The sequence below is a fragment of the Nuphar pumila genome, chromosome 15 (genome assembly GCF_984573655.1).
Source record: "Nuphar pumila chromosome 15, dmNupPumi1.hap1.1, whole genome shotgun sequence".
In the NCBI taxonomy this organism is placed as follows: domain Eukaryota; kingdom Viridiplantae; phylum Streptophyta; class Magnoliopsida; order Nymphaeales; family Nymphaeaceae; genus Nuphar; species Nuphar pumila.
Genome location: NC_143263.1, coordinates 79328787 through 79339479, shown reverse-complemented (window position 1 = coordinate 79339479; position 10693 = coordinate 79328787). Strand labels below are relative to the sequence as shown.

Here is a 10693-nt window from a genome sequence, read left to right as displayed (position 1 = left end):
CGTGCAATACTCTTTCAAAATTTCACAAATTATGAACTTCCACGACACTTAAAGGATTTTTTGTAATGTGCCTTGCAATACTCATGCAATTTCACAATTACAAGACTTTCACAAATTTTATGATTTTTGCAAATGATCATGCTAAACTCATCATGAGTTTTACAAATTTTTTAGAATCTCACAATCCTTTTTGGAAGATCACAATCTTCCATGTGATTTTGTTGACGAGATCTGTGGGTATGTTGTTTTAGAGTCATAACGCACAAAAAACGGAAGATCGTATTTATGAGAGGTAAAAGTGTTAAAAAAATTGAAAGCCTATAGTATTGTCCATTCAGCCAGTGGATTTAGTAAATTGCAAGATATTTTTTAAAACGCATCATTTTTGTCATAAGTACAGCATTTTCTGTATTAATTTCAGTTTTTTAGCTGCATTCCAAAGTAGTAAATCATCAGATGAACCGTTCCACTTATCTCAAACAATCATGTGGATTAGATGAAACCACAAAATTTGGAGATTCCTTAACTGCACCGTTAGCTGCCACAGTTAACAAACAGTGAAAAGATCAGGTGCAATATGATATGATTGCACAAATATTTGTGCATTAAGAACCTAATTACCCTCAATCTTGGTGACAAGCCTGACAGTTGTGGGGCGAAGGCCTAATGGAGGGCAATCAGGTGCTTAATGTACAAAATTTATGCCATGTGATTGCACTCGATCCGGGCTCTTACAAACAGGGCCTTGGCATTTTCTACCAAATCTGATTAAACAGTAATCAATATGTCAGATATCCAAAGGAAACCAATCAGTTTCCAACCCTAAGAACTTGCCAATCCCAGGAATTGAATTGGAAGCCTTTCACTTTTCTAATTGCTAAACTCCTTCCGAACTGGTAGACCGCGGAGCTAATATTAAGGCTCTGTTTGGGAACTAATTGCTGGGATAGGAGTTTATGCATTTGACAAAAACTTGGTCAAACTCTGTTTGGGACGTAATTGCTGGGAGGTGTTTTATGCATTTGGGAAAGGAGGTGAGATGGCCTCCCCGTTGTATTTTGCATTAAACCTCCCAGAGGTGGTAGCTGCCAAATCCAGAAATTGGCAGCTGCCACTTTACCAAATACTTAAACTCACTCTGACTGACAGTTCCCAAACAGAGTTAATTGCAAATCCTGTAAAAAAGATAAAAAGGGTAATGCCGATCGACTGTCACCCTCACCATGCCGCTAGGCGCTAATGTATTAAAGCAAACGTGCAACATCTCGACTCTTGAGAGCCCAACACCAAAGACAACATTCTCTATGCAGCAGCCTCTTATACAGCAGTGCCATAATGAATCTTGATTTCTCTCACTGTGATATCCATCCAATCTCAGGAAGGGCGGTCCGTTATCACCGTTTCCTGTCATGTCCCCAGAGAGAAGATCCTATCTATAGTGTCCATGTGACATAGTTCAACATGCATACAAAAAGTTTCAATTAGATATTCTCACAAATGATAAATGTGAGATATAGTAAATTTCATCCAAACTTGCCTGCGTCCACAAAGCATGTTGGTCAGCAATCTCAAAATATGTCGTGATTGATTCAATACCAACGTTTTCTAATGGAAAAGTGTGTTTGTTCTAACAAATATATCAACCTGGAAACTGCAGATACACATTTGGCTAAAAAAAATCTGCTCATTCACAAAACCTGAAGCAAAGGGAGTTTATGCCAAATTACAGAAGGTACTCAACTATGTTACAGTGGGAGGCATGTTTTTGCTGTAGGGGAAGGAGAAACAAAAGAATTCACCTTCTTCCAGCCTCCACATCAAGTATGGGACTGGTGTCACGCGTGCTGTATCTTCCCATTCCCTCAAGTTGTACAGAATGTTGATATGAGGTCTCAAATTCTGTTCCTCGTAAACTAAGGTGATTAGCATTTGATTGTTCTTCGTTGCTACGTGAAGCTTCCAACATCTGGAAATATGCATGCGGCCCCCAACCTGCATCAGAACCACCAACACCATGTATGTGTCAACAAACACAGAGTTTACGTAACCACACCAACATGCAATGAAAAGTACCAAAAAGAAATCCATTGCGTCTAGCTTTCTCAAACAAATTGATTCATATGATAGTTTTGCAGACTATCGTTACATCATATATCATGCCAACTGACAGAGAACAAACATGTGAGGGGGTTTTCACCCATAAGGCATTTCCACCCACTTGAAGCGCAAAATACAGAAAAAACAAGCATCTCAAGTGGGTTTAAGTGGTAGGCACATGCTTTATGCATTGAATTGCAATTAACAGAAATGAACGGATTCAAGCATGAACATATACCACAAAATAGCAAATGAAATAAAACAACTGTCATTACTGCAGAAAAAATGACAGAAGTTGCACCTCTAGTTGTTCACCAATCAAGCTAGGATAAACACCACACTGCGTACTGCATCTGTAGCATGTTTGCAGATGGCTATATATATAGTCACAGATATCGCCGATACTTTGAAAATATCGCGATATTAAAGGTAAAATATCACATTATTTTGAAAATATCAGCAATTTATATAACACATCGCTATCCCAGCAGCTGTTCAATTTTCAAAAGTGTTAGTGTAGGGGTATTTTGGGATTTTAGAAAAAAAAGGATATTTATGTTAATGTTTTTTTAAAAGGTTACTTTTGGTATCAGTTTTTTAACTTTTCCCCTTAGGATTTTAAATTTTTTAACATAAGAGGGTCTTTGACTTTGACCCTACTCCCGGTGGCTGCCTTGAGAGTTGCAACAGGGAAAAAAAGAAGGAAGAGAAAGAGTAAGGGGATCTCGGTGGCTGCCCTGCGACGAGGGAAGAAGGAAGTAGAGAAAAAGGTAAGGAAGAAATAATGAAGGTACGAAGGAAAGAAAGACAGAGAAAGGGAAAGAAATGGAATATATTAAGCTTTACATCTATTTTTTCTTATTTTTTTCCTATTTTTTATTTTTTCATTTTATTTTTTAAATCCTGAGATTTTCCGAGATTTAATGAAAAACCTATAATATCCCAATATTATACCTCACTGGGATTAGCTGATAACAATATTTGTGACTATTATATATATATATATATAAGACATGAAATATATATTACTACAGAGTATCTGGCAAATAAAGAGCTGTCAAGCATCTGCTAATAAAACTTTTCTTGAAATCACTTGTCACTGAGTGACATTACATGGATAATGATTAATGAAACGTGTCTTACAAAGAGAAGGCTCTACATAATCTTGATCCCCCAACAGAGACCAGATTACTGGCCAACCAAGCGAGACAACTGGCTAATTACATGAAATTTCAATTGGAACCTTGATTTCTCAACCAGAGCCAGTTTGAAGAAAATGAGAAACAAAATTCATGGTAATATAGCAAAAAGGCAGATGAAGACGTTCATGCCCTTCCCAGTAGTAAAGAGGAACATCCCAAACTTCTTTGCAGAAGTCACTGCTATATTTCTGTCAGTTTGACACTTTGGCAGAACTCATTGCTATGTTTCTGTCAGTTGGCATCTCCCCCTTACTGTTCCTAGTGATTAGAAACATGAAGACTACCACGCTATGTCACACGGACTCTTCTAACAGGGCACCGCACCCGCACCCACGCGGGTGCAACACTTGGACACAGCTTCCTTTGTGTTAGGTGAAGTCAACCACACTCAGGTCCATTTTTATACAAAAGTAGATTCAGTTAACCCTAATCAAGTCCATTTTTATCTATATTATATATATAAATACATAAATGCATACAAATACACGTAGTGTTAACTTAAAACTGTTAAAAATTATATATATCCTCTCCGCACCCCCTCCCCCCCCAAGTCTTTTTGAAGTGCTGCATCCGCACCCGCACCCGCACATATGTGACATACTACCAAGATATAACAAATTCAACCAACCAATATGAAATTTTCTTATCAAACATAGTCATCTAACGGTTGCTTTCTATATTTATTTTCTCAATAAGATTACATGGAGAGATCTACTTTTAGGGACTAATACTTAACCGAAGACAGCAACTGGAACAATCAAACATGGCTTAAAAAAATGCTTGAATAATGTTGCTCATCATGCTTTTTGAAAATCTAGAAAGCTTGAAAAGGTCGATTGGACAAAACAAGATACCGATTTGGAAAATTAATTCTGGTTCAAGGAAACCCATGACTACAAAACTATGTACTTGGACACTGACATGGATTCAGTGTCTGACGTAGGTACGATATATATATATATATATATATATATATATATATATATATATATATAGAGAGAGAGAGAGAGAGAGAGAGAGAGAGAGAGAGAGAGAGGTAATTAAGTAAAAATAAAAGAACCATTTCAAAAGAAAAAATGACACATCCTCAGTTCACTTTTCCCTATATGTAGCGCCACACAATTCATCAAATTTGTAAAAAAAGGAAAGTTAATTCTTGAATGGGATCGAGCAAGGCTTGATTGTGGTAATAGTGTGAGCAACTAGCTTGACATCATCATCAAATTGAGAGAGAGAGGTAATTAAGTAAAAATGAAAGAACTATTTCAAAAGAAAAAATGAGATATCCTCAGTTCACCTTTCCCTATATGTGGCACCACACAATTCATCAAATTTGTAAAAAAAAGGTAAATTCTTGAATGGGATTGAGTGAGGCACGATTGTGGTAATAGCAAGAGCAACTAGCTTGACTTCACCATCAAATTGAGAGAGAGAGAGAGAGAGAGAGAGAGAGAGAGAGAGAAACCTCTTTCTATATACCAAAGGGGCATGACGCATGCCTACTCATTTACGTGGAGTTAGAATCCAATAAAATATATGGAGAGAAAATAGGGTTTAAACAAGGTTGAGACAAAGTGTCCGACATCAGACACTTTACGTAATAAGACAAAAGTGTTAGACATGGTCGGAAAAATCTATGTTGAAAAATGAAGTTTCCATGAAGTGTCTAGGAGACTCAGTTTTGGTGTCCAATTGTCCAAGTGTCGAAAAGTGAGAGGTTGGTCCTCCAGAAGTGTCAAGGTAGCATAGCACAAAAAACAAGCTTCTTTAACTTGATGGAAGTCACATTCTGCATTGATTTAGGGGCTATCAAAAATTGGTTTCATAGCATAAAAAGAGATTAATATAGACATAAAAAGGAAATGAGAGAGAAATTTGAAGGTTAAAATGTACCATCTGAATGATATGGAGCTGGGAAGAACTGCAAATAGCAAAATGTAGCAACTGTCATACCTGAAGAATATAGTAAAGGATCGAGTAAGAAACAAGCTTAAATATGCAACTTTAGATAAGATTCACTTTGTTTAATCTCAATCATAATAGTCCACGAACCTAGAAGACCACCAGCAAATACATCTTGCCAATGATGCCAATAGTCATCTACACGAGAAGTTCCAACAAGAGCTGCAAAAAGTAAGGGCAGGAAGACAATGCACAGTTTTGCAACATGACCGCTTCGATCAAATGCTTTAATTTTTCCAGACAGATATAATGAAAGAAATCCTAGACCAGCAAAAGTCCCTGCACAAGATTTTGACTTTCAGTATGTCTTAATATCTTCCTGATGGATATAGAACCAGCCAAGTGAACATGCTACATGCAGTTGTGCTTGAAAGCCAACATTCTTGAAGGAATCTATACCAAGTAAGTGGAATAAAAAAGAGAATATTAAAATGATTTATAGAAGCTGAAAAGATAAGGGGTTAGGTATGTTGAATTATCAACCAAGGGATCAATGCATAATGCACAAGAAAAATCATTGCTATGCAACTAAGTGAAACATATTAACGCCCACTATAACCAGGTAGCATTATGGTTTCAACTACAATTTTTAACTCTACATGTCCTTAATTGTATAAATAAATGCATTCTTGGATCATAGATCTGTAATACCAAATCTTAGCATTTGAACCATCATCTACAATTTCTAGAGCAACATCTCGCCTTTTCATAAATCCTAGTGTGAGAGAGAGTAGGGTTGGCTTATGCTTATAGTCAGCTTCCTTTCATGTTAATCACGTAATGATGCAAGTACAATTAAGAGGAACTGGTAAATCAACATCCAATGTGTCTAGCACAGTGTTATTAAAAACGCGCATCAAGGCGCAAAAAGTGTGCCCCGCCTTAAGATGAGGGCCTTTGTGCCTTGAGGCGTAGTCATGAAGCGTAAAAGCATCGAGGCGTAGGCCTCATACGCCTTGAGGCGTATGCCTCGAGGCGAGGCGCATCTCACCGTGAGGCGCGCACGCCTCATGTTGTTGGTCAAATGAGGGTCAAAACCCTCATTGACCAACATTAAAATGTTACCCCCGACCCTAATGAGGGTCGGGGGCCCTAATTTCTCTCTCGCAGACCCTCTCTCTCGTCTCTCACAGTCTCTCCCTCTCTCTCTCTCATCTCTCGCAGCCCCTCTCTCTCTCTCTCTCTCTCGTCTCTCACAGTCTCTCACATTTTGTCTCGGTCTCTCCCACCTCTCTCTCTCGTCTCTCGTAGTCCCTCTCTCTTGTCTCTCACAATCTCGCCCTTCTCGGCCTCCTCCTTCTTGCCGAAAGCAATCGTGAATCCGGCAGCCCTTGCCAGACCCCAGGTAACCCCGACCCCCTTCATTTTTTTTCCTTCGTGTCTGCCTCCCTCTCTTCAATCTCTCCATCAGGCAGGAGCATGACCCCTGCCGTGCGATTTATTCCGACAGGCAGGGCCCTTGGCCCCTGCCGATTGTGGTCCCTGTCAAGCAGGGGCCAAGGCCCCTGCCATTTATTGTTTTAAGCAAGAACCCGGGCCGAGGGGAGCCCCCGGACCCCCCTCCCTGCAAGGGCAAAAACTCTCAATCAGGCTTCCATTTTAATTATGACATGATGTTGTTAATGCTAATATGCATTTCATTGTTAATGTTAATTTTTTATTGAAGGAATGCTCATATTTTATTTCTTTGATACTTACATAGATCAAGTTGTTGCATTAATGTTACTTTTACATGCTAATCTCATATTTTTTCAGTTATTTATTTGAGATTTTTTATTTCTTGTTAGTTGTTGCTTCATCAATAAAGCATTTTTTATTTATTTATAATTTTTTATATTTTTTTTAAGTTATATTTTTTTTTTAGGCTTACGCTTTACGCCTCGAGGCTTACACCTCGCCTCAGATTTTGGTGGAGCGCCTCGCTACGCCTCAACGCTTTTCACAACACTAGTCTAGCATTAGACATGCAATGATTCAATTTAATGTCCAAATTGGTTTCACAGAGTGCATACACCTCAACAAGAACAGAGATTTATTTCTGCTCATTGGTTTTAACCTTCTTAGTCCCCTTTCATGATTCACTTTTTCAGGTTTTGGCTATGCCCTAATTGTGCATTTATGTGACCCCACGTCACCAAATATTCCTAGTGCTTCTTTTCCTTCTCTTTATTTTATGTGATTCGCCATGAAACAAAAAGATAACTCCATAATGCCAACAATAGAAGCATTCGAGCTCTAAAACACCAAAGCTTTAATCGAGAATGCAAAAGATGGTACTGATGGAAAGAAGACAAAAAGTTTAGCAGCAGATATCTTAACTGGAAAAGTGAAAAGGAAGAAGAGGAAAACAGCTTACAAGAAGTATGGCCACTAGGGAAACTCTTATGCCCTTCTTTTATGACACTATTTTCTCCATGGCAGACAACACCACCTGTCACAGTATCATAGACCTGCAAAATTTTTAACAATTATTTGCGATCAGAAAATGACATATAAACCAATAAACAAAAAACAAGAAGACTGAAAATAAAAATAACATATGAAAGATTCAAATAAATTCCTGATTTGAAGGAATAAAAACCCTACATCCTTTCCATCAGGGAAACATCTCCAGAAAAAATCAGGCCGAGGTCGACCAACAGCATCCTTGATAGCATCAGTAATGACCCCCGTTATTAATACAGCAAATAAAAGTCCTGTTCATCCATGCAAAACAGTATCGTTATGGACAATGTTATCCATGATATCTGATGTTGTAAAGTACTAATGCTTCCAACTCAGAAACAAGCATACAAGTCAGTTTACCTAGTATGGCATGGTGAAAATCATAAACATTCCTTCTGATTAGATAGTATATAAGGATGATGACAAATGGCAGCACAATTGCAATTACCTGGCAAAAAATACAGTAATCAACACAACCTTAAAAGAGCAAAGCGGCACATCACTTTCAGTATGGAAGGGAATAAATTGCTGAAAAGCAGAACATACAGGGACAGCCCAAAATGGCACAGTGTTGCTCTTCAGTGGATACTTCAAGTCAGTCATCATATCCTTCCCTACAAACCGGTAAAATGGATGTATAACGTTCAAAACAATCTCTATCACTATGAGAAATACAAGTATCAGCCAATCATGCATGTGCAGCTTTGCTACTTTAACTCCATGTGATTGAATTGTGTGGGCACCCAACTGAATTTCTGGCATCTTTGCCTGAAATGCAACAACCAAAAGGATAGTTAGAGAAGTTCGTTTTCAAGAGAAATGTAGGATTTCATTTCTGACACTCTAGGAATGCTCGTGCGGCTGACTGTTAGTGCTGTATCTAACAAGAGCTTTTATTATTAAAAAGTGGGCGTTGTTTCCAAATAAATGTTTGGAGAAAAAAACACACATAACCATGCGATCTGCTCATGGAGTAACAAAAGAACACACCCCATAGGAAAATAAAAGAAAAATGAACAAGAAATGATAAGCAGTTTAGATTTTCAAGTTAAGCTGCACATATCATGTCTCTCTTGTTTCTCTTGATGCCACCTTTCTCTCTTCATGGTTTATACTTCGATCAAATTCAGTTACATGTTTGCCGCATTCTCTTCTTAATTAAATTCAGTTGAGGCTGTACATTTCTTCTCAATGTGTGAAACAAAAATTTTCAGTGACAAAAAGATAGTTTCCCTTGTTTACTTAGAACCGCTTTATTCTTTCCTTATAACCATAGTAAAAAAAGAAACTGACAATATTTTGAAGTTAACGTGAATTTATTGCAAGATTCAAATACCCTGATATCCCAATAAAATTGCTGAAAACAAAAATATCACGATCAAAGCATTTTCATATTTACTTTCACACTTTCTTTTATTTTTCAAATTTCTAATTATAAATATACCAAGATTTTTTGTATAGCTCAAAAACATTTTTTTTCATATAGAAAGATTTTCTATTGCTGAGAAAAATCATGCGAACAGATTTGTTACCCAAAATCCGAAACCCTCGTATCTCAAACAGAAAAAAGCAAAAAGCAAAATTTTACTATACCCATATCAACAAAAGAAAAGAAAAGCAAAAACCTCCAACGAAAAAAAACCGATGAAGCAAGCAACACAGCAAAACTTAGCCCTGGATGGCATATGTATAAATCAACCTTAGATCAAGAGCACAGCCACAAACTGCAACAACTATCAAGCAATCCAACCTAAACATAACCAATGGTGGAAAACAAAGGTCTTTCCACTATTCTCATCTCATTATGCCAAGAAAGAGAATTTCATGCACCCCACACAAGAAAAAAAAAGAGAACTCCCTCCAAAATCCCAAGAAACCCACACATCACCTCCAAAAAGAAACACCCAAGCAAATACAATAAAAAGACATTAAAAAGAAATTTAATGAAGGAACCAAGAAGGAAAGAAAAATGATGAAATCTCACCTGGTTGGTAGAAACAGTACGACTCTGATGAAAGAGAACGATGGCTCAGTGCAACAGAAACAGAAATGAGAGAACTCTCTCTCTCTCTCTCTCTCTCTCTCTCTCTCTCTTATTCGTTTTGATTGCAACAAACGATGAAGAAACGTAAAGCTAACAACCCCACCAAGGGTTAATGGATTGGACGTAGCATTCTCTCTCCTTGGATGTGTACCTAATCCAAAATATTTTAAATTTCGAACGCGTTTGTGTAGTTTTCAAAAAAGTTCATCTGCACTAAATTATTGGGCATTGGGAAGGAATCTAACTATTTATGAGGGCCCTCTTCAGGGTAAAATTCCTTCTAGGCACCACTTTTTTAAATAATTTCGTAATTACCCTTGTGCTGATCAACTTTACGGTTAATCTTTTGACTTTTGACCGCCAGCCAACTCGGTTCTTTTACTCAAGGCAACCTTATTTGAACATTTTCGGTCTGAGTGGGGATGGTCTTCTTAGTCAACCTACCAAACATGGTTTGACGAAGTAGGTCCAGACCCATTTTGAATTGGAGGGAGTTGGCGAGCCTAGTTTCAATTGCCTGAGCTTAACCGGTCACACATGGTTTGACCAATCTTCGTCTTAGCTAAGTCTTGCGAATCTCGTCATTTAGGTGTATGTTGTAGCCAACAGCGATTTTATCCATCTTGCTAGAGTCGACTTGGACCATCATTTGTGCTAGGTTCGAGTGGCTGGGACAATGTCAAAAGGCTAACAAGTTGCCCTATTTAGCAATGACATTGTGGGTGTCAATTGTCATGGCCATACAATTTTTCGCAACTCCGCACTGCACATGCCTCATTCAGAAGGCTGGGTCCGGAAAAGTGGGCTTGGTCTAACATTTCCCACCAACTTAAGACCTTGATAGGATTCTTTTTAACTTGTTTCAGCAAGAGAGCAGATCAATCTTTTAACAAGTCTTTTAGGCTTGTGGGGATTCTATCGACGAGGAAAAATCTCACCGTAA

General features: G+C 38.0%; 1 protein-coding gene across 2 annotated transcripts; it reads right to left on the bottom strand.

Moving 5' to 3' along the window:
• Positions 1-1630: 1630 nt before the first annotated feature.
• On the bottom strand, positions 1631-8483 carry LOC149815716 (lipid phosphate phosphatase 2-like). Of its 2 annotated transcripts, XM_089988319.1 has the most exons (7): positions 8253-8483; positions 8067-8154; positions 7848-7957; positions 7618-7711; positions 5352-5540; positions 5193-5252; positions 1631-1992 (listed from the first exon to the last, which is right to left on the bottom strand). In XM_089988319.1, the coding sequence occupies exons 1-7, from the start codon at positions 8466-8468 to the stop codon at positions 1796-1798; spliced, it is 954 nt and encodes a 317-aa protein (XP_089844445.1). In that variant the 5' UTR covers positions 8469-8483; the 3' UTR covers positions 1631-1795. The 2 variants fall into 2 exon arrangements, with proteins under 2 accessions (XP_089844445.1, XP_089844446.1); XM_089988320.1 differs by lacking the exon at positions 5193-5252 and having other exon boundaries at positions 1665-1992; positions 8253-8468.
• Between the last annotated feature and the right edge of the window lie 2210 nt (positions 8484-10693).

Bases quoted from the DNA above. Each gene is read 5' to 3' on its own strand.
- LOC149815716 (XM_089988319.1), bottom strand. From the start codon at position 8,468: ATGCCAGAAATTCAGTTGGGTGCCCACACAATTCAATCACATGGAGTT. The intron at 5,541-7,617 runs GTAAGCTGTTTT...AATCTTGTGCAG, and splicing joins CCCTAGTGGCCATACTTCTT to GGACTTTTGCTGGTCTAGGA. The intron at 1,993-5,192 runs GTACATTTTAAC...GTTCTGATGCAG, and splicing joins AGCTCCATATCATTCAGATG to GTTGGGGGCCGCATGCATAT.